The sequence below is a fragment of the Oncorhynchus mykiss genome, chromosome 22, assembly GCF_013265735.2.
Source record: "Oncorhynchus mykiss isolate Arlee chromosome 22, USDA_OmykA_1.1, whole genome shotgun sequence".
Taxonomy (NCBI): Eukaryota; Metazoa; Chordata; class Actinopteri; order Salmoniformes; family Salmonidae; genus Oncorhynchus; species Oncorhynchus mykiss.
The window spans coordinates 9,368,587-9,391,652 of NC_048586.1; the positions used below are offsets into that span (position 1 = coordinate 9,368,587).

Sequence of the window (23,066 nt, forward strand, 5' to 3'; positions counted from 1 at the left end):
GGCGTTTTGTAAATCAACTACTACCTTGTATTTGCCTCTGCAGATGGCTTCAAACAGGCGTTCCTTTGTGCCGTAGAAGGGCAGGCAGCCAGAGAGCAGGATGAAGAGGATGACGCCACAGCCCCACACATCTACTGGCTTACCATAAGGCTCCCTCTTCACCACCTCTGGGGCCATGAAGTGGGGTGTTCCTACACGACCTGTAGGGAAGAGACAAAGGGTAGACACACATTCAGTCATACACACGTGTGGACGAGTGGCCCTCCTCTGGGACTGTCACCTTGTCGTGGTGAGGGGGCTTATGTACCTCAACGACCCCTCAGAGCTATGCAGGTGGGAGGTAACTCCCAGCAGGTCTAACCAAACCGGACAGGTCTAGGGTCAGGGGTCAGACGAAGCACAGTCCGACTATTGATCATGGAGCCTTACAAAGGAAAATTATCTACAACCACTGCAGATAACAGTTGGCACAACTGCCTGGGAAGGGTTGCGAAGCTACTGGTAATTTACCACAGTTACCGGAATCTTTGGTTATTTTGGTAATTAACATAAAATCTATGGCAATCTATTGTAACTGGTAATTTTTTGTATAATCTTATTTAATTACTTATATTTTACATGTGAAAAGGCCACAGAGGGTTAGAGATAATTACAGACACCTGTGAAAATCTGAAGTACCCGTCTTGTGATAGATTGCATAAAATCCTTGAAAGTTACCAAAGATCTGGTAGTTAGAACATTTCTAGTCACCCATTCAGTTGTTCAAAAACTATTTCAGAAAGCAAAACTATGGAAACACAACCTCACCTCACCTTAGCCGAACAGACTACTCTAAAAGGGTGCCCAAACTCAACTGAAAGAACAGTCAAGAATGAGAATTGGATGCTGGAATGTCAGAACATTTTACCAGACAGGAAAGCTGTCACAACTAGCTAGAGAGATGAGAAGATACAACCTGAGCATTGTTGAAGTCTGACAGCACAGCATTGTCTTTTATCGATGGCGGTTATGTATTGTCTTTTATCGATGGCGGTTATGTATTGTCTTTTATCGATGGCGGTTATGATTAAGTTTAGTACCTTGAGCGTGGCTGAGGTGCACCGGTGACCAGCTCGGAAACCGGATTGCACAGCGGAGAAGGTACGGTGGGATTCAAAATGATCTGTTTGTTAACTTGGCGTTTGAAGCCTTTAGAAAAGGTAGGGCAGGATGGATATAGGTCTGTAACAGTTTGGGTCTAGAGTGTCACCCCCTTTGAAGAGGGGGATGACCGCAGCAACTTTCCAATCTTGGACGAGGTTGAACAGAGAGGTTGAACAGACTAGTAATAGGGGTTGCAACAATGGCGGCGGATAATTTTAGAAAGAGAGGGTCCAGATTGTCTAGCCCAGCTGATTTGTACAGGTCCAGGTTTTGCAGCTCTTTCAGAACATCTGCTATCTGGATTTGGGTGAAGGAGAAGCTGGGGAGGCTTGGGCAAGTAGCTGTGGGGGAACTGTTGGGGTAGCCAGGAGGAAGGCATGGCCAGCCGTAGAGAAATGCTTGTTGAAATTCTCGATTATTGTGGATTTATCGGTGGTGACAGTGTTTCCTAGCCTCAGTGCAGCGGGCAGCTGGGAGGAGGTGCTCTTATTCTCCATGGACTTGACAGTGTCTCAGAACTTTTTGGAGTTAGAGCTACAGAATGCAAATTTCTGTTTGAAAAAGCTAGCCTTTGCTTTCCTAACTGACTGTGTGTATTGGTTCTGAGTTCCCTGAAAAGTTGCATATCGTGGGGACTATTCGATGCTAGTGCAGTACGCCACAGGGTGTTTTTGTGCTAGTCGAGGGCAGTCAGGTCTGGAGTGAACCAAGGGCAAAATCTGTTCTTACCTCTACATTTTATTGAAAGGGGCATGCTTATTTAACGAACAATTTGAGGAAGTCTCTTCCCACAAAAACCCACCCACAAAGCCACATGGGTATGCCTGGCCCACAAAAAAAACTGATTGATCACATAACAATAACCAGGAAATGGAGGAGACTACTCCTGGATGTCAGTCAAAAGAGGGGCCGACATCGACTGACTATCACCCCGATAGGATAATTCAGGATGAAGTTGGCAGTGAAGAGGAAGGTTGGCAGTTGGACGCAGGGGCGATTTGAGACGAGAAAAGTACAAAATGGCCAGATACAGTATTCCCCGTTCCTGGCGTATCTCAAATATTTTGAGTATTGGGAGAAAACATAGATGACAAGTGGTCAAGATGCAAGAATGCCATCACAAGAACTGGTGAAGTACAAGGCCACAGGGAAGTTAGGAGAAAAGACAATCACAGGTACATTTTAGTCATTTAGCAGACGCTTTTAGCCAGAGCGACTTACAATTAGTGTATTTATCTTAAGCTAGCTAAGTGAGACAACAAAACATCCCAATCGTATCAAGTACATTTTCCCTCAACAATGGATCTATGCAAAGTCAGTCTTAGTGGGAAAAGGCAAGTGTCAGATGACACCTGGAAAGAAATAGAGGCAAGGAGGGAGACCAAACTCAACTGGGAAATGGATGACACCAAGAGAGGAAGTCTGCAGCAGGAATACAGACATAGAAATAAGTTGGTCAGAAAGAGGGAAAAGAAAGCACACAAGGAAAAGCTTGCTAGCGAGGTGGAGGCAGCAGCCAAAGCAACAAAATTCCAAGGAGCTGTACAAGATCACCGGACAGCTGGCTGGGAAGAACAGGAACCGAAGCCACCCCATTAGAGATAAACGGGAAACCCTCTTACCAAACAATCCCAAGAAATGGAGTGCTGGAGATAACACTTTGAGGAAATTCCAAACAAGCCTCCACCTGACTTAACCACAGACATTGTGCCAGCAACAGCCCTGCAAACAACAATTATTTGCTAGGATGTCCCCGGAACATCACAAAAAGATCACCTAACCTGGTCAGGAAGTTATCAAAACACTTAGTTTAGAAAATCTAAATTCAGAAATTGCATTCTTCTCATATTACTCTGTAGGCTACTGACCTATTCAAAACTTATTCTGGCATCTCACCATACATCTGTCAGTAGTTATTGAACTCAACCGGCAGGAGGTGTGTTTGCTGTGATTGAGTGGGGGGAAACAGCTGCGGGCAAGGTTCTGACAGATGGGTGTGCCTTGGTGTTGGCAAGGATTTCTTGCTGGCCACCCCCATTTCTTGAGGAGAAAGCAAAAAAAAAACTAGGCCAAATCAGCAGGTGCAGTTCCCCTTTAAGTCAAGTAAGTCATGGACACATGCATGAGCACACACATGCTCACACACAGAATATCACTTCTTGTTTTTTCTGAACAGAATGTAAATTCTACTGAATATGAAAGAAGAAGTGGTCTTTCTTCTGGCTTCAGAAGCCACAAACTACCAAAGAAATTGGAACATCATTGATATTCATATTCTACTACAACTCTTTACTACGCTTCTGAGTGTGCGTTTTCAAGTTTGAAGTTATATGTCACATGCACACTGGAAGATGGTGCCGAAGAACATGGCTGACGTTCTACATTCTCCCAACCAATTGTGCAATTTTGTAAAAAAAAAAGTATTTGGTATAAGTTATTTTTTAACTTATCGTGTGCATAATGTTGCTGCTACCGTCTCTTAAAACCTCTTGCAGCTCCCCCCCTACTTTGTGCAATTTCCACCTGAAGACATACCCAAATCTAAAAGCCTGTAGCTCAGGCACAGAACCAAGGATATGCATATTCTTGGTACCATTTGAAAGACAACACTCTGAAGTTTGTGAAAATGTGAATTGAATGTAGGAGAATAACACACAATAGATCTGGTTTAGATAAAACAATGAAAGAAACCATACGTTTTTTATTTTTATTTTTGTATCATCTTTAAAATGAACAAGCTAAAACAAACATTCAGATGGGGACAATTTCAGTGAAAAATATAAGAGGGCAACAGCACTTGTGCAAAGTTTCAGAATGATACCTTCCAAAATGAGTGTGTTACATGACATTTATCATGAAGTCACCCAGGTGTCCCACACAAGTAGCCCAAATGTACCCAAGTGGCCAAATGGGTGAAGGTATACATTTAGAAACAAATAACTAAATACAAAATAGCCAAATGGTATTCTAACACCCCCCCAAAGAATTGCGGGAAAAAAATGGAAAAAGAATGAAAAAATATAATAATTATTGATAAAAAAATATATGAAAAAATATATATATACATTTACAAAATAACATGGGTAACTATTTACACACTTTCAATATTTGGAAGACCCTCAGTCCTCTATCAAATCAAATCAATTTATATAGCCCCAGCCTAAAACCCCAAACAGCAAGCAATGCAGGTGTAGAAGCACGGTGGCTAGGAAAAACTCCCTAGAAAGGCAAAAACCTAGGAAGAAACCTAGAGAGGAACCAGGCTATGAGGGGTGGCCAGTCCTCTTCTGGCTGTGCCGGGTGGAAATCACAGTGGTTGTAGAGGGTGCAACAGGACAGCACCTCAAGAGTAAAAATGAACAGTTTAGGGTTCCATCACCAAACACTTCAATAGCGAATGACTCACTTTACGCTGAAGCTTACTACATGGGTTGGTCTTGCAACACATAAACATGGCGTATTGCCGTTTAGCTCAGCTCATTGGCTATCTACCCAGCTAGATTTCAAGACGATCAGTGGTCATTGGGTTAAAAGACAGTCAATCAATGAAACAGCGGGCAAATCATTGGTGCACAATGATGTCATGACTTGTTGTCATCAAATCGGTTTCTTTCAGTCAATACGTCCCGCGAAATGGCCCATCATGTTTGATTGTGTTACAAACAAACCAGTTGATTGCAGTGAAACCAATAATGACTGGAAAAGTCACGTTCTGTGTGGATTATTTACCTGGAATGTGCCGTCGAAAATGGAATGAGACGAAATTCACGACACAAGCGGTTCACAAAATGTTTCGTGTTAGGCTATAAAATCAAATTTGATCAAACAAAAGATCATTCATTGTGTAACAATGAGCATTGGAATTGCAAACAGACGAAGATCGTCAAAGGTAAACGATTTATTTTAATGCAGTTTGTGAATATGTTACGCCTGTGCTGTTTAATTTTTTGTATTTTTTATGGGGCTCTATGCTCAGATAATCGCATCGTATCCTTTCGCAGTAAATCCTTTTTTAAATCTGACAACGCAGTTGGATTAGCAAGATTCTAGGCTTTCGATACATGTGAGACACTTGTATTTTCATGAATGTTTAATATGACTATTTATGTAGCGATCACCGTATGTTGTGGAATTTCAGCCCGCTAGCGGGTTCCGTGCGCAGAGACCGAAAATAACTTCTGGACATCAGAAAAGCGATCACTCACCGCGGACTGGAAGAAACTTTTTCCTTTAACGAGTCCGATGAGAAGGATATCCTGTTTTCACTGGAACCTGACCAGATCCACACCTTTTCCGTGAATAAAAGACGCCGGAAATGGGGACGCAGAGCAGGGACTCCTGAGAATCCGTAGGAAAGCGAGTAAACTCCCAATAGCTTCCATTCTTCTAGCTAACGTGCAATCGTTAGAAAATAAAATTGATGACCTACTATTAAGATTATCCTACCAAAAGGACATTAAAAACATCTTATGTTTCCCCGAGACGTGGCTGAACAAAGAAACTGACAATATACAGTCGTGGCCAAAAGTTTTGAGAATGACACAAATATACATTTTCACAAAGTTTGCTGCTTCAGTGTCTTTAGATATTTTTGTCAGATGTTACTATGTAATACTGAAGTATAATTACAACCATTTCATAAGTGTCAAAGGCTTTTATTGACAATTACATGAAGTTGAAGCAAAGAGTGAATATTTGCAGTGTTGACCCTTCTTTTTCCAAGACCTCTGCGATCCGCCCTGGCATGCTGTCAATTCAATTCTGGGCCACAACCTGACCGATGGCAGCCTATTCTTGCATAATCAATGCTTGGAGTTTGTCAGAATTTGTGGGTTTTGGTTTGTCCACCGGCCTTGAGGATTGACCACAAGTCCTCAATGGGATTAAGGTCTGGGAAGTTTCCTGGCCATGGACCCAAAATATCAATGTTTTGTTCCCCGAGCCACTTAGTTATCACGTTTGTCTTATGGCAAGGTGCTCCATCATGCTGGAAAATAGATTGTTCGTCACCAAACTGTTCTTGGATGGTTGGGAGAAGTTGCTCTCTGAGGATTTGTTGGTACCATTCTTTATTCATGGCTGTGTTCTTAGGCAAAATTGTGAGTGAGCCCACTCCCTTGGCTGAGAATCAACCCCACACATGAATGGTCTCAGGATGCTTTACTGTTGGCATGACACAGGACTGATGGTAGCGCTCACCTTTTCTTTTCCGGTCAAGCTTTTTTCCGGATGCCCCAAACAATCGGAAAGGGGATTCATTAGAGGAAATGACTTTACCCCAGTCCTCAGCAGTCCAATCCCTGTACCTTTTGCAGAATATCAGTCTGTCCCTGATGTTTTTCCTGGAGAGAAGTGGCTTATTTGCTGCCCCTCTTCACACCGGGCCATCCTCCAAAAGTCTTCGCCTCACTGTGTGTGCAGATGCACTCACACCTGCCTGCTGCCATTCCTGAGCAAGCTCTGTATTGGTGGTGCCCCGATCCCGCAGCTGAATCAACTTTAGGAGACGGTCCTAGCGCTTGCTGGACTTTCTTGGGCACCCTGAAGCCTTCTTCACAATAATTGAACCGCTCTCCTTGAAGTTCTTGATGATCCGATAAATGGTTGATTTAGGTGCAATCTTACTGGCAGCAATATCCTGGCCTGTGAAGCCCTTTTAGTGCAAAGCAATGATGACGGCAAGTGTTCCCTTGCAGGTAACCATGGTTGACAGAGGAAGAACAATGATTCCAAGCACCACCCTCCTTTTGAAGCTTCCAGTCTGTTATTCGAACTCAATCAGCATGACAGAGTGATCTCCAGCCTTTTCCTCGTCAGCACTCACACCTGTGTTAACAAGAGAACCACTGACATGATGTCAGCTGGTCCTTTTGTGGCAGGGCTGAAATGCAGTGGAAATGTTTTTTTGGGATTCAGTTCATTTGCATGGCAAAGAAGGACTTTGCAATTAATTGTAATTCATCTGATCACTCTTCATAACATTCTGGAGTATATGCAAATTGCCATCATATAAACTGAGGCAGCAGACGTTGTGAAAATTCATATTTGTGTCATTCTCAAAACTTTTGACCCTGACTGTAGAGCTGGTCGGATTTTCCATACACCGGCAGAACAGAGATGCTACCTCTGTTAAGACGAGGGGTGGGTGTGTGTGTCTTTTTGGCAATAACAGCTGGTGCGCGATGTCTAATATTAAAGAAGTCTGAAGGTATTACTCACCTGAGGTAGAGTACCTTATGATAAGCTGTCGACCACACTATCTACCAAGAGAGATCTCATCTGTATTATTCGTATCCGTCTATTTACCACCACAAGGTGAAGCTGGCACTAAGACCGCTCTCAACCAACTCTATAAGGCCATAAGCAAAGAAGAAAATGCTCACCCAGAAGTGGCGTTCCTAGTTGCAGGGAACTTTAATGCAAGCAAACTTAAATCAGTTTTACCAAATTTTACCAGCATGTCACATGTGCAGGCAGGGAAAAATAATCCTAGTCCACCTTTACTCCACACACAGAGACGCATATAAAGCTATCTCCCTCCCTCTGTAAAATTTGACCACAATTCTATCCTCCCGATTCCTGCTTACAAGAAAAAACTAAAGCAGGAAGTACCAGTGACTCGCTCAATACGGAAGTGGTTAGATGACGCGGATGCTACACTACAGGACTGTATTGCTAGCACAGACTGGAATATGTTCTGGGATTCATCCAATGGCATTGAGGAACATACCACCTCAGTCATCGGCTTCATCAATAAGTTCATCGATGACGTTGTCCCCACAGCGACTGTACATACATATCCCAACCAGAAGCCATGGATTACAGGCAACATCCTCTTTGAGCTATAGGCTAGAGCTGCCGCTTTCAAGGAGCTGTAGTCTAATCTGGACGCTTATAAGAAATCCCGCACCATTGAGAGCATCCTGAGCGGTTGCATTACCGCCTGGTATGGCAACTGCTCTGCATCTGACTGTAAGGTGCTACACAGGGTAATGCAAACGGCCCAGTACATCACTGAGGACACGCTTGCTGCCATCCAGGACCTATATAATAGGCGGTGTCAGAGGAAAGACCATAAAATTGTCAGAGACTCCAGTCACTGAAGTTATAGACTGTTTTCTCTGCTACCGCACGGCAAGCAGTACTGGAGCGCCTAGTCTAGGATCAAAAGGCTCCTCAACAGCTTCTACCCCCAAGCCATTAGACTGCTGAACAATTCATAAAAATCGCCACCGGACAATTTACATTGACACCCCCCCCCCCCGAACACTGCTGCCTCTCGCTGTTTGTTTGTTACCTATGCAGTCACTTCGCCCCCACCTACAAGATCACCTCAACTAGCCTGTACCCCTGCACACTGACTCGTTATCACTGCCCCCTGTATATAGCCTCATTATTCTTATTCTTAATGTGTTACTTTTTATTATTACTTTTTATTTCAGCCTACTTGGTAAATATTTTCTTCTTGAACCGAACTGTTGGTTAAGGACTTGTAAGTAAGCATTTCACGGTAAAGTCTACACTTGTTGTATTCGGCGCATGTGGCAAATAAAGTTTGATTTGAAGTACAGTGAAATGCTTTACTTGCACCTCCCCCCCAAAAAAAGGAGATAAGAAAGGAAGAATAAAGACAGTATAAGTTATATACAGGGTGAGTACCGGTACCAAATGTACAGTGTGCAAGGACACTGGAGTAATTGAGGTAGATACAGTAGATACTAATATATAAACAGGAATAATAGTGACCAGGAGCAGGATAAATAGATAGGAACAATTGTAATGGCAATCAATAATCAATTAATAGCAGCGTAATGGTAGTAATACATCTAATCAATAATAATTTTAGCAGCAGTGTAGGTGTGAGGGGTTGTGTGCGTGTGGTGTAAGCAGTGGTGGAAAAAGTCCTCAATTGTAATACTTGAGTAACAGTAAAGAGACCTTAAAAGAAAATGACTCAAGCAAAAGTGAAAGTCATCCAGTTAAATACTACTTGAGTAAAAGTATAAAACTATTTGATTTTAAATCTACTTAAGTATGAAAAGTAAAAGTATAAATAATTTCAAACTCCTTTAAATTACAGACGGTAGGCAATTAAGGTCACAGTTATGAAAACTTAGGGACACTAAAGAAGCATTTCTACTGACTCTGAAAAACACCAAAAGAAAGATGCCCAGGGTCCCTGCTCATCTGCGTGAACGTGCCTTAGGCATGCGAGGAGAAATGGGCAATAAATGTGTCCAGGGCAATAAATTGCAATGTCCGTATTGTGAGACGCCTAAGACATCGCTACAGGGAGACAGGACGGACAGCTGATCGTCTTCGCAGTGGAAGACCACGTGTAACAACACCTGCACAGGATCGGTACATCCGAACATCACACCTGCGGGACAGGTACAGGATGGCAACAACAACTGCCCGAGTTACACCAGGAACGCACAATCCCTCCATCAGCGCTCAGACTGTATGCAATAGAATGAGACAGGATGGACTGAGGGCTTGTAGGCCTGTTATAAGGCAGATCCTCAACAGACATCACCGGCAACAACGTTGCCTATGGGCACAAACCCACTGTCGCTGGACCAGACAGGACTGGCAAAAAGTGCTCTTCACCGACGAGTCGCAGTTTTGTCTCACCAGGGGTGATGGTCGGATTCGCGTTTATTGTCAAAGGAATGAGCGTTACCCCGAGGCCTGTACTCTGGAGCGGGATTGATTTGGAGGTGGAGGGTCCTTCATGGTCCTTCATGGTCTGGGGTGGTGTGGCACAGCATCATCAGATTGAGCTTGTTGTCATTGCAGGCAATCTCAACGCTGTGCGTTACAGGGAAGATATCCTCCTCCCTCATGTGGTACCCCTCCTGCAGGCTCATCCTGACATGACCCTCCAGCATGACAATGCCACCAGCCATACTGCTCGTTCTGTGCGTCATTTCCTGCAAGACAGGAATGTCAGTGAAGTCCATGAGGAGGAGATGCACTGCAGTACTTAATGCAGCTGGTGGCCACATCAGATACTGACTGTTACTTTTGATTTTGACCCCCCTTTGTTCAGGGACACATTATTCCATTTCTGTTAGTCACATGTCTGTGGAACCTGTTCAGTTTATGTGTCAGTTGTTGAATCTTATGTTCATACAAATATTTACACATGTTAAGTTTGCTGAAAATAAACGCAGTTGACAGTGAGAGGACGTTTATTTTTTTGCTGAGTATACATTGTGGCCTTTCTCTTGCATTTCAAAGATGATTAAAAAAAACATGTTTTTTTCTTTGTATTATATTTTACCAGATCTAATGTGTTATATTCTCCCACATTCATTTCACATTTCCACAAATGTAAAAGTGTTTCCTTTCAAATGGTATCAAGAATATGCAGATCCTTGCATTAGGTCCTGAGCTACAGGCAGTTAGATTTGGGTATGTAATTTTAGGTGAAAATTGAAACAAAGGGTCCGATCCTTTTAAGCAGATGGAATGGTTTTCTTTTTAAATGCATGGATAGTCAGAGGCACACTTCAACAGTGAAACTTAATCTACAATCGAAGCATTTGTGTTTAGTGAGTCTGCCAGATCAGAGGCAGTAGGGATGACCAGGGATGTTCTCTTGACAAGTGCGTGAATTGTACCATTTTGTGTGTGAATTGTACCATTTTCCTGTCCTGCTTACTGGGTGTAAGCATGTGGTAATTAATAATGAGTCTGTGAGTGAGGGTGTGTGTATGTGAGTAGGTGTGTGTGCGTGTGCGTGTGAGTAAGAGTGGCAGTGAGTGGGTAGAGCCTGTGGATGGGCATAGAGTCAGTGTGGATAGTCTGTGGAAGAGGGAGAGCAGTAGTTATTAGCCATTTAACAGCCTTATGGCCAGGGGATAGAAGTTGTTTAGGAGTCTGTTGGACTGAGCCTTGATGCACCGGTACTGCCTGCTGGACGGGAACATGGTGAACATTCTTGGGTGGCTGGAGTCTTTGGCAATTTTTTTGTGTGTGCTAACATGATTGACCAGACACAGTCAGGTCTAAATCCTATTTTAAGGTCAGGCCACGTACACAGGTGTGTAGTTTCAACGTCCTGTTAAAACACACGTGTCAGCATTGTTGGTTAAGGGCTTGTAAGTAAGCATTTCACTGTAAGGTCTAGGGAACCTGTTGTATTTGGCTCATGTGACAAATACAATTTGATTTGTTTGTAAGAGGAAATTTGATTATTGGGTCAAACCAATGTGTGACGAAAGCTGATGGCTGATGTGTCAAAATCATGAGTAATGCATTACAATGCATCAGGGATGAAGATTAATATATTTTCCTCCCTGATTCAGGCACCGGGGAGCATAGTTTGTTGGTTTATCTTGTCTGCTGTGAAAACACTCATTCAAATGAAATGTTAACCTAACAATTCATTCATACATCTGGTACCCTACATGTGGCGTTACCCTTGGAGCGACTGAACACACTGATTGCGCATGTGTTTCTCTGTTGCTCATTAAGAACAACTTGATTTAAGTCTTGGTGTGGTTCAATGTGGCAGTTACTGATATTTGTCCCCCATGAGACACCATAGGAACAAAGCCAGTATTACTTCCTCAAAATATTCTGAATTAATCTAATTTAAGAAATCTTGTAATTCATTTTAACGTTTTCGCCAAGGAGGTTTTAGTCATGCAAGTTTACATCTAGCTAAGGTGTTTGGTGCAGTATTTCTCAAGTCAAAAATGTGAGACCTGCTGTCTTACGTAAACAAAGTCTGATCCTCTGCGCTGATGGGCAGGTTTGTCTCACTGTCTGTGTGTTCTGCGGTAGGATTGGATAGAGCGCAACAACTGCAGCTGTGTATCCTGTGTTAGTGGGTAAGAGAGCATTGTCGAAATCAAAATCAAACCGTCAAGTCATGACAAAATTAACCTATTTACACTGTAGTAAATTTTGACACTAGAATAAATGTTTCTGACTAATAACATTGCCACATAGAAAACAGCCTATCAAATCAGTTGTTAATTGCCTTCAGTTGCGCTTTAAGGGTATAGTTGACCCCAGAAATCTAAGTATGTCCAATTAAATGGTGCCAATCTTTCCCAATTATTTGATTGTATTATTAATTAACTATGTGAATGTACAAATAGCAGAAACAAGCTGATTGCAGGTACTAGTTACAAGTATCGACTACAGTACGTTGATAAAAGTTGTATCCTGTGTGTGGGAGAGCAAAGTGAGAAGAGAGCGGCTACGCTCCAATAGCCATACTAGCATACCACATGGAATGAAGCAGAATGTACTGGCCATGCATTCTAAATGGTATACTAGTGTAGATATTGGAACATAAACTCGATATAGCCTCTTTTCCAATATCCATAGTAGGATAACCATGTAGAATGCATGGCCAATACATTCTGCTTCATTCCATGTGGTATTTTAGTGTGGATATTGGACGGAGCCTGACAGCCAGTCCCAATTCAGATCTGCAAACATCTGAGTGATGCACAGGGACATTCCCAGCATGCAATGTGTTGTGTACCTCCAGCCACCAGTCCTGACTCTCCCAGTTGGATGGCCACGCCGAACCCTCCCAGCTTCACTGGAGCGCTGTTCTCTTTAGACGCCAGGAGGACACAGTGGGGCTGGAGGACAAACGGAAAGAAAGAAAGAGTGGGGAAGGGAGAGAGAGAGAACAATATATTACATTTTTGATGAAATAGCCAGTATAATATTTAAACTGCATCCAATGGCTTATCATAGTGATCTACGCTTTATTATTGCCAATAGGTTCAGTACACATCATTGCATTCTGTATCAGAAAGTAGGCTAGCCCTCGCTTAAGTCTCGCAGATCATGCACGGCTCTCTTTTTGGTTCATAAAGCCCAATTGTGCAAACTTCCGCCATTTTTTACTTCACTTTAAATTACAGACATACGAGCCACCAGACCTGATCACAGGGATGGCTATAACTCTAGAGGTCCCGTTGACCACTACAGAATTAGGGAAATCGCTCCGTAAATGGAATGATCTACAGATGCTCTGGCGCCTCAAAGGGCAGTTCAAGTTGTTAATGAAGGACCTCATTGTTGAAGAATGTGTTTGTTCTGAAACGGCTTGTAGTATGGTATGTTTGTATCGTGCTGTATGTTCGGATGTTGTACGTTTTTATAAACTGTGTTCATGAAGGGTTCTCTTGAAAAAGAGGCCGTGGTCAAATAAAATAAGCAATTGTGCACACAATCCAGAAAATTGCCTTTGACTTCACAATGACGCTTAAAGACACACATAGCGACCTCAGAAGGATGTTCTATTTTAAACCATTAAAGGAGACACCCACCAATAAAATATAATCTAAATACAAGACACACCCTCACACCCACCCTGAAATCCAGAAGTACCCCACTACAGTGGAAAGTCAGACATAATATTGTACATCGGGAAGCAAAGAAAAAAGTTTGAGCAAATGAGAAACTGTCTAGGTATAGGATCTAGGTATTTGATCTAGGTATAGGATCTAGGTATAGGATCTAGGTATAGGATCTAGGTATAGGATCTAGGTTTAGGATCTAGGTATAGGATCTAGGTATAGGATCTAGGTATAGGATTTCGGTATAGGACTTGCTAAGAATTCCATCAGCTCTTGTCAAGCTGTAAGCGCAATCTGCAAGTGTATCTGTAGGGTTAACATTTTACTTCCAATAAAATAGGCTCTTTTAATATGAGCATATTAAAACAACAACATAATCATAAACACTGCAAAACACCCTGGTAAATCCATTATCCCTCCACCCTGTGTCTGACAGACTACTGACTCCTGTGCTGTTCTGTGGTGTGTGTGTGTGTGTGGGTGTTTGTCTACCTAACTAAATCCTTTGAGTATGTACACTACATGACCAGAAGTATGTGGACAACTGCTGTTCGTGTGGGGACCTGCTTCCATTCAGCCACAAGCATTAGTGAGGTCGGGCACTGATGTTGGGCGATTAGGCCTGGCTCGCAGTCGGTGTTCCAATTCATCCCAAAGGTGTTCGATGGGGTTGAGCTCAGGGCTCTAGGCAGGCCAGTCAAGTTCTTCCACACCGATCTCGAAAATGTCAGCCTTGCTTTGTGCACAGGGGCATTATCATGCAGAAACAGGAAAGGGCCTTCTACAAACTGTTGCCACAAAGTTGGAAGCACAGAATCGTCTAGAATGTAATTGTATGCTGCGGCGTTAAGATTTCCCTTCACTGGAACTAAGGTCCAGCCAGGCCAGGCCCCAACCATTATTCCACCTCCACCAAACTTTACAGTTTGCACTATGCATTGGGGCAGGTAGCGTTCTCCTGGCATCCACCAAACCCGAATTCGTCAGTCAGGATCTGCCAAATGGTGAAGCGTGATTCATCACTCCAGAGAGCGCGTTTCCAATGGCGGCGAGCTTTACACCACTCCAGCCGACGCTTGGCATTGCGCATGGTGATCTTAGGCTTGTGTGAGGCTGCTCAGCCATGGAAACCCATTTAATGACACAGTTCTTCTTGCTTCCAGATGCAGTTTGGAACTCAGTCAGTGTTGCAACCAAGGGATGACGATTTTTACGCGCTACGTTCTTCAGCGCTCAGTGGTCCCTTTCTGTGAGTTTGTGTGGCCTACCACTTTGCGGCTGAGCCGTTGTTGCTCCTAGACGTTTCCACTTCACAATAGCAGAATTTACGGTTGACCGGGACAGCTCTAGCAGGGCAGAAATTTGACAAACTGACTTGTTGGAAAGGTGGCATCCTATAACTGTGCAATTGTTGAAAGTCACTGAGCTCTTCGGTAAGGCCATTCTACTGCCAATGTGTGTCTATGGAGACTGCATGGCTGTGTGCTCGATTTTATACACCTGTCAGCAACATGGGGGGAAGAATAGATTTTCCCCTACTTCTCAAATTAGGGGTGTCCACATACTTTTGTATATATATAGTGTGTGTGTGTGTGTGTCTAATTTACTATGGTCTGAGTAGGGCTACAGCCATGAAAACATCATTACAGAAACCTACACATCAAAGACAGTTTGAAGACTGACACATACATGTGTAAATCTGTTAACAAGAGTTGTACATGACGCCACCACCACCACAGACTCTTGTGTTTTTCTCTTTAAAAGACAAGTTCCTGTCTCATTCTGAACACATTCTGAAGTTACTTTTGTCTCCATCTATTACTAGTTTTCAGTTTTTCCCAAAATGCTGGGTTGGGCCAAGGGTTAGGCCGAAGATAGTTCTCCTGAGTGGTAAATTAAAATCGGGTTGAAGCTTGAACCATAGTGGCTACAGAATGTTTTTTTTTGACAACCTAATAAAAATGAGAAAGCCTGTACGTGGGTCAACCGCTGTCCTATATAAGTAACATGTATACTTCAGGTATGCTATATAATCAGTGTATACATTTTATAAATTGTGTTCATGCAGGGTTCCCTGTATACATAGGCGGTCTATGCTCTGTGGTCCTAGCGGTTGCTCTAGCAGTAGGCTAAGCCCTGCCCTGTGTGTGTGTGTGTGTGTGAGCAAAAGTGTGCGCGCGCTCTGCCCTGTCTCTCGGTCTCTGTGGTTTAAAGCTGTAGTCAACCCCCCCCCCCCCCCTTTTTGCTTGAAGTTTTCTCAGTTAAGACTCTGTACTTTGGCATTTCACAGCTTTCGAGAGTAGATCGCAGCTGAAGGGAATGCAGAGAAGGAGAGGAAATAGAGAGAAAGTGAGAGAGGAAGAGGGGAGAGAGATTCTGGGGATCCTGAGGCTTTTACGACCTGTTAGTCACAGTTCTCCAGAGAATAGTTGAAATCGTAGAAAGACAGATACTGAGAACCTAGAGACCTGGAACCTTCATCTACAGGCATCTATTCAGGGCAGCTCCAACTTGAAATGAACGGGGAAATGAAACGGGGAGAAAAGCTGGAGCAAAACAGACTGGATTAAGAAAATACAATTTATGCTAAAAACAGAACTACAAATCTGAAAGAGAATGAATGAGGGGGAGAGAATGTGCCACACATGAATGTGCCGCACAAGCACATTCACAAAGAGTGAAGAGAAACAACATCTACAATGGTCACAATTCACTGGGTGAGTACAGTGTGTATTCAATGAAAAGCTGTTTCCAGATTAAGGGTAAGGCAAAATCATTTTATGTGATTGTGTTGTGAATTCTTGTGTTGCCATTTTTGTTTCAAACCGAACGCATTGATTATGTAAATTCTAAATCATATTCTCACAGTGCAAAGACAAAATTATTTCCATATACTGGATAGAGCCCTGAGTGAGGGAATTACAAAATACCACCCGCAACATTTCCAATCAAGGTTTAACTGGCAGGTCTCTGAAGTATTTTGCAAAGGGGAAAAGTATCACTGTTAATTTGAAAAGTAAAGTAAAATCTGTTATTCCCTGCATGTTCCTCTATAAGGTAGGCCAGGTTGTGTAGTCTGTAGTTGTTTGTCAGGTGGTCAATCAGCTGGCCAGAGATTTGTACAGGACCTGAGTAATGTACAGTATAATTAATTATTAGTGGATTAGGTGCTGATCTGGACCTAAATCATCCAGTTTGGCCTCCTGCCATCAAAACAGACCAGAACTAATTAGAGCGAATAACTTTCCCAAGAGAACATTCTGTAAGAACCAAGAAACACTTTTGGTTGATTTAAGGAAGTAGATTTTTAAAAAACGAGCTTGTGCACTATATGGAATGTGTCTGACTTTATTATGATAGTTTATGATACGAGGAAGTAGACAACGTTTCTGGATAAAATGTTATTTTCCCTGACTTTCTCCCCTATGCAGGACTAAGGAAGAGGGAAACCGATGCTATGACAACCAACTTCCCTGCCAACGTCACATTCTTTCCCTTTCCCAAGTCCTCCCACTCACTCATCGCCACGGAGACTACCTTCAAGAACCTCTTGACCGCCACAACCCCCGACCCCAGGGAACACTGTCAACTTGACGACAGCTCCCTTCAGATCCCTCTAGCAGTCCTCTACTCTGTCCTATTCGTCTTAGGCCTGGCCGGCAACATACTGGCTCTCTGGGTCTTTCTATACGTCCACTCCAAGAAGAACTCTGTCCGAGTATTCCTCATCAACGTAGCGTTAGCCGACCTGCTACTGGTCATCTGTCTCCCATTCAGAGTCCTCTACCACAGTAAAGGGAACCACTGGGACATGGGCCCAACCCTCTGTAAGGTTGTGGGAAACCTCTTTTATATGAACATGTATATCAGTATCACCTTATTAGGGTTGATCAGTGTGGATCGCTATCTGAAGATCCAGCGTAGCGTCCTGTGGCAGTATCGCCGCCAGGCCACCAGATGGAGCTCCACCGTCTGTGGGACCATCTGGATCCTGGCCCTCGCCTCCGTCATACCCATGATCCTCCTCTCCGAGGGCAATGAGGAGTTGAACAAGTGGGTTTTATTTTTCAAGAAAAATGAATTTACAAATTTTTCGAGGAGAACTTTGTTGATATGCTTTATTTGAGTAGGGTCCAACATTTTGAACAATTACACTAATAGTAATTTTATTTTCTCCCAATCCCCCAGGTGTTTCCAGTATAAACAGCGAAAGCATGCGCAGGGGAAGGCCTATTTTAACCTCTTCCTGGTTGCTGTGTTCTGGTTTGTGTTTGTCTGCCTTGTGGTGTCTTATGGGAAAATTGCACTCAAGCTGCTGAGGGCGTCGAGAGATAAACCGGACCTCCCCAACGCGACCCGCTACAACCGTACTGCCAGGAAGTCCTTCTTCGTCCTCTTTCTGTTTACCATCTGCTTCGTCCCCTATCACATGGTCCGGGTGTTCTACGTCGTCTCCCAGATCAGCGAAACTTCCTGCTTCTGGAGGGGTGTGGTAGACCAAGCCAACGAAGTGGTGTTGCTACTCTCTGCCCTCAACAGCTGCCTAGACCCCATGATGTACTTCCTGTTGTCGGAGTCCGTGAGGAAAGAGACACTCCGATTGGTCAATAAGATGTTCCGACTGAGTGCCTCGGGTGGCAGTGGGAGTGGCTCCAGTGTGGATTGTGGGAGGAGCCTTGAGGAGCAGCCAAACGTTAGTTTCATCAGTAATCTGAGGAGAAAAATAACTGTCCAGCCCTCCCTCCTTCAGATATAAATAAGATGAAGTTGTCACTAGACACTGATCCGAGGTCAGTTTTGGACTTTGTTGGGCCACAAAATAGCAGCAAAGTCCATCCTCCTTCAGGTATCAGGACCAGCCAGCATAAGCCATTTTGTGCCAAGAACAACTTGAAGAGGGACAGTCCGGGAGAGCATGAACACGACTCCATGGAATTGGGGCATTAACTATTAGAGTCTTTATCATAAAGGAAGCATTAGCATCCAGTCAGATGACAGTTTTTGCAGGGTATATGTCATGTTAAAGGACTGCACAGACATTGAGAGGACCATACAGACACCACAGTGACATTACTGAGAGCATAATGGGACTTTTATAAATGAAGAAATTGAATCACTTGGTCATGACAAGCATTTTTTCAAGCTTTTTGCCTGTTTCAATGTTTCATATATTGCCTGTGAGAGAGAGAGAGAGAGAGAGAGAAAGAGAGAGAGAGAGAGAGAGAGAGAGAGAGAGAGAGAGAGAGAGAGAGAGAGAGAGAGAGAGAGAGAGAGAGAGAGAGAGAGAGAGAGAGAGAGAGAGAGAGAGAGAGAGAGAGAGAGAGAGAGAGAATGCTATAGTGGTTCCTCATTATATCATTATTTTATTAACAAAATGTGTTTCTTTGTTTTTTAGGCTACTGTACAGTCTACAATACATACTGTAGTAAACATGGGAAAGTGTCTAATTCCTTACATAAGGGAGAGCAGGCCATGTCTGTACTACAGAATGCAGGGCACGCAGGAGACCGGTGTTATTTCATAGTTGTGATGTCTTCACTATTATTCTACAATGTTGAAAATAGTAAAAATAAAGAAAAATCCTGTAATGAGTAGGTGTGTCCAAACTTTTGACTGGTACTTGCTTAATTAATTTGATTAATATTATGGTGTTTCTATTCCATGAAAAATGAAAAATCCTCTGGGTTTCCGTTAGGATGGAACAGAAAATATGGCGCTGTACAACGTGAGGCTCATAAATTCAGAGCATTGTCAGTTTGTAAATTCAGACCGTTTCGCTCTCGGAGCACACTGGACGTTCGAGCCGAGGAGTAGGGTTGATTTGAGCGTTCTGGCCTTACAACGGCAGTCAAACACCCAAGCTTGGCTAGCTACTTCCAGACACAAATGAGACCACTCTGACCATTTTACTCGGCCTAGCAGAGCTGGTAAAGCAGTTTTTGTGTTAACCAGAGCGTTGGTGACTGTAAATGTGCTGCTGGAAACATTAATTACCCTTTTTTCCGACATTTACTGAAAATGTCGTAAATTAATTATTCTGCGCTCTGGTACACTCAGACGAGAGTGCTCTGAAATCCGTGTAGATAGTAGGCTGGACACCAGACATTTTTTATTTTCTTTGCTGATAAAAACTAGTTAATTGCATCCGCCGTGGAGACCAGTTTCATAATATGACCATATTTCCCAGCTGCTTGCTGTCGTTTTGAAGTAATTGCAAAGAACAGGCCTTATTTTAGAGCATTTTTCACCCTGCCAGCTCCTATTAGTTCTATTGAGCACTGTGGCACCAACTCGCCTTCCGAACGTTCTATTCCCAGTTTATTGTTCAACGTCACAATGCCTGCTTCGCTATTGTTGGCAATGAGACCTGCTCACGTTGTTTTATAGTTAAAATGTAAACACAAAAACATTTAATTGGAACATTTGAACTGCGGTCTTCCCATTGTTTCCTAAGGGGGAAATATAGGCATGTCTGTCTATTCCGCCAAATATCCCGTAATGTGTATATTTAGATTTTTTTTTCAAGTCGGACGCCATTTTAACCATGAGAATCTCTTCTTTCTAATTATGTAAGCCTGGGCAGCTAGCTTGGTTGTCATCAAATGCTAGCCCTAAAATACTTTTTGCCCTTGGAACACTGAGCGGCCCCCATTGTTTTCCTATGGAGAGGCATTCTGGTCTATTTCGTCAAATATCTCACTGTGTATATTTGGATTTTTTAAGGTCGGGCACCATTTTAATCAGGAGAATCTACTCTGTAATTATGTACGTTTGGGCAGCGAGCTCATTTGTCATCGATTGCTAGACCAGAAATAGTATATTTATATTTTTTCCCTACTTTCTCATTACGCAGACATAAGCACAGTTGACACCATCGAGGTGCGGATGTTTACTTTCTACACAAGTAATATCTCAGTTATTGTTTTAATATCTACAAAAAATAAGCTATTTTCTTTACTTTCAGAGAGCGAGCTGATCAATGGGTTGAAAATGTAGATATTGCCAGATGTTCACTGTCCGAGGAACAGGCCGTGGAAGCTTCATTGCTGGCAAAAGTGTCCATAACCAGAGGTAATTAAACTGTTCTGTGTTCCTTTTCTCTCTTCCTCTCTGCCTGTCTTGTACATGGAACCTGTCTAACATGCATTAATTAAAAAACTCTTAAGATGTCAGCTGCTAATTTTCAGATTTACACTACATAAACACAGCCATTTTCACTGAACTATCTGTTGCTGCCAAGTCATTATTTCCCTGGGGGTTAGCTTTGCAATAACCAAGTGGTGAGACACATAGCCCTCTATATTTAAATGTTTCAGGTACGCTCCGATAGGTGTCTGCGTCACATACAGTATCTTCTATTGACATTATCTTCTATTGTTTGTCCTCATGTGTCTGTTTTTCAGCATAAAGTACTCTGTAGCCACTTAGTGTGGACACCAGGTGAGACCAGACACACACAATAACAGTCTCTCTTCACTTCATCCCTCTCCCCCTTCTCCCTAAATCCTCTAGGTTATATCAGCTGTTTTGGTGAACCCCTCCCGCATCTGAACTGGCTGACACAGAGGGCACAGCATGATCATAGGTGAGAGGTCACTTGGTCGGGTCAACAGGAAGTATTATTAAAGATGCTTTACATTGAATTACAAATCAATCATGTTTATAGTCTATTGCATAGTTACAATGTGTAATAATTGATGTCCCAGGAGCAGGAGTGGTAAACACTGTTGAAGTGTATAATTTTCAGGACCCTGTCTTTCAAAGATAATTTGTAAAAATCCAAATAACTTCACAGATCATCATTGTAAAGTGTTTAAAACCTCTTGGAACCACCCATCCCGGATCCGGGATAATTGTCATTAACTACGCTAAATAGCATAGCGCAACGGTCAAATAATCTTACTAGAAAATATTCATATTCATGATATCACAAGTGAAATATAGCGAAACACAGTTTAGCCTTTTGTTAATCACACTGTCGTCTCAGATTTTTAAATTATGCTTACAGCGAAAACAATACAAGCGTTTGTGTAAGTTTATCGATATACTAGTAAAACATTATGTACACCTATCGGCAGGTAACTTGGTCACGAAATTCAGAAAAGCAATCAAATTAATCGTTTACCTTTGATGAGCTTCGGATGTTTTCACTCACGAGACTCCCAGTTAGACAGCAAATGTTCCTTTTGTTCCATGAAGATATTTTTTATATCCAAATACCTCCGTTAGTTTGATGCGTTATGCCTAGGAATCCACCGGAAATAGCGGTCACGACAACGCAGACAAAAATTCCAAATTATATCCATAATATCGACAGAAACATGGCAAACGTTTTTTATAATCAATCCTCAAGGTATTTTCAAATATCTATTCGATAATATATCAACCGGGACAGTTGGCTCTTCACTAGGACCAGGAGGAAATATGGCTACCTCTCTGTTTAGCGCAAAAATCACACTGAGAGCGGACAACTGACCACTTACGCAATGTGGACGTTTACGCTCATTCTTCAAAATAAAGGCCTGAAACTACGTCAAAAGGCTGTAGACACCTCAGGGAAGCCACAGAAAAAGGAATCTGGTTGATATCCCTTTCAATGGGCAATAGGGATGCATAGAAAGACAGGGGGTTTCAAAATAAGAGTTTTTTTCAGGATTTCGCCTGCAATATCAGTTCTGTTATACTCACAGACAATATTTTTACAGTTTTGGAAACTTTAGAGTGTTTTCTATCCTAAACCGTCAATTATATGCATATTCTAGCATCTGGTCCTGAGAAATAGGCAGTTTACTTTGGGAACGTTATTTTTCCAAAAATAAAAATAGTGCCCCCTAGCTTCACTGTTTTGCATGCTTGTTCAATGAACCATAAACAATTCATGAACATGCACCTGTGAAACTGTCGTTAACTTCTTTGGGACTGGGGGGCAGTATTGAGTAGCTTGGATGAATAAGGTGCCCAGAGTAAACTGCCTGCTACTCAGGTCCAGTTGCTAATATATGCATATTACTAGTAGATTTGGATAGAAAACACTCTGAAGTTTCAAAATAAGGCTTCCACTAGATGTCAACAGTTTTTAGAACCTTGTTTGATGCTTCTACTGTGAAGTGGGGGCGAATGAAAGGGGATTGAGTCAGAGGTCTGGCAGAGTGCCATGAGCTGACCACGCACGTTCACGTGATAGTTAGCTTGCGTTCCATTGCAATTCTACAGACAAAGGAATTCTCCGGTTGGAACAATATTTGAAGATTTATGATAAAAACATCCTAAAGATTGATTCTATACTTAGTTTGACATGTTTCTACGAACTGTAATATAACTTTTCGCCTGAACTTTCGCATGGACTTGCCTGCGCGTCGTGAGTTTGGATTGTGTACTAAACGCGTGAACAAAAAGGAGGTATTTGGACATAAATGAGGGACTTTATCGGACAAATCAAACATTTATTGTGGAACTAGGATTCCTGGGAGTGCATTCTGATGAAGATCATCAAAGGTAAGTGAATATTTATAATGCTATTTCTGACTTCTGTTGACTGTACAACATGGCGGATATCTGTTTGGCTGTTTTGTTGTCTGAGCGCTGTAC

At 42.6% G+C, this 23,066-nt stretch overlaps 2 protein-coding genes across 20 annotated transcripts in view; one reads left to right on the forward strand and one right to left on the reverse strand.

The window, feature by feature from the left end:
- Positions 1-23,066, reverse strand: part of LOC110501351 (peripheral plasma membrane protein CASK) — a 206,929-nt gene that overhangs the window by 39,599 nt on the left and 144,264 nt on the right. For 9 of the 19 annotated variants that reach the window (XM_036958677.1, XM_036958670.1, XM_036958678.1 and 6 more), the window contains exons 6-7: positions 12,650-12,752; positions 25-200 (exon numbers count right to left, since the gene is read on the reverse strand). In XM_036958677.1, coding sequence (XP_036814572.1) covers positions 25-200; positions 12,650-12,752 — 279 coding nt within the window. Of the gene's footprint in view, positions 1-21; positions 201-3,011; positions 3,132-12,649; positions 12,753-23,066 lie in introns of those variants that run through there. The other 10 variants (XM_036958671.1, XM_036958675.1, XM_036958679.1 and 7 more) reach the window with 3 other exon arrangements.
- On the forward strand, positions 15,715-19,066 carry LOC110501352 (probable G-protein coupled receptor 34). Its single transcript, XM_021578870.2, has 3 exons — positions 15,715-16,195; positions 16,910-17,531; positions 17,667-19,066. The coding sequence occupies exons 1-3, from the start codon at positions 16,099-16,101 to the stop codon at positions 18,232-18,234; spliced, it is 1,287 nt and encodes a 428-aa protein (XP_021434545.2). The 5' UTR covers positions 15,715-16,098; the 3' UTR covers positions 18,235-19,066.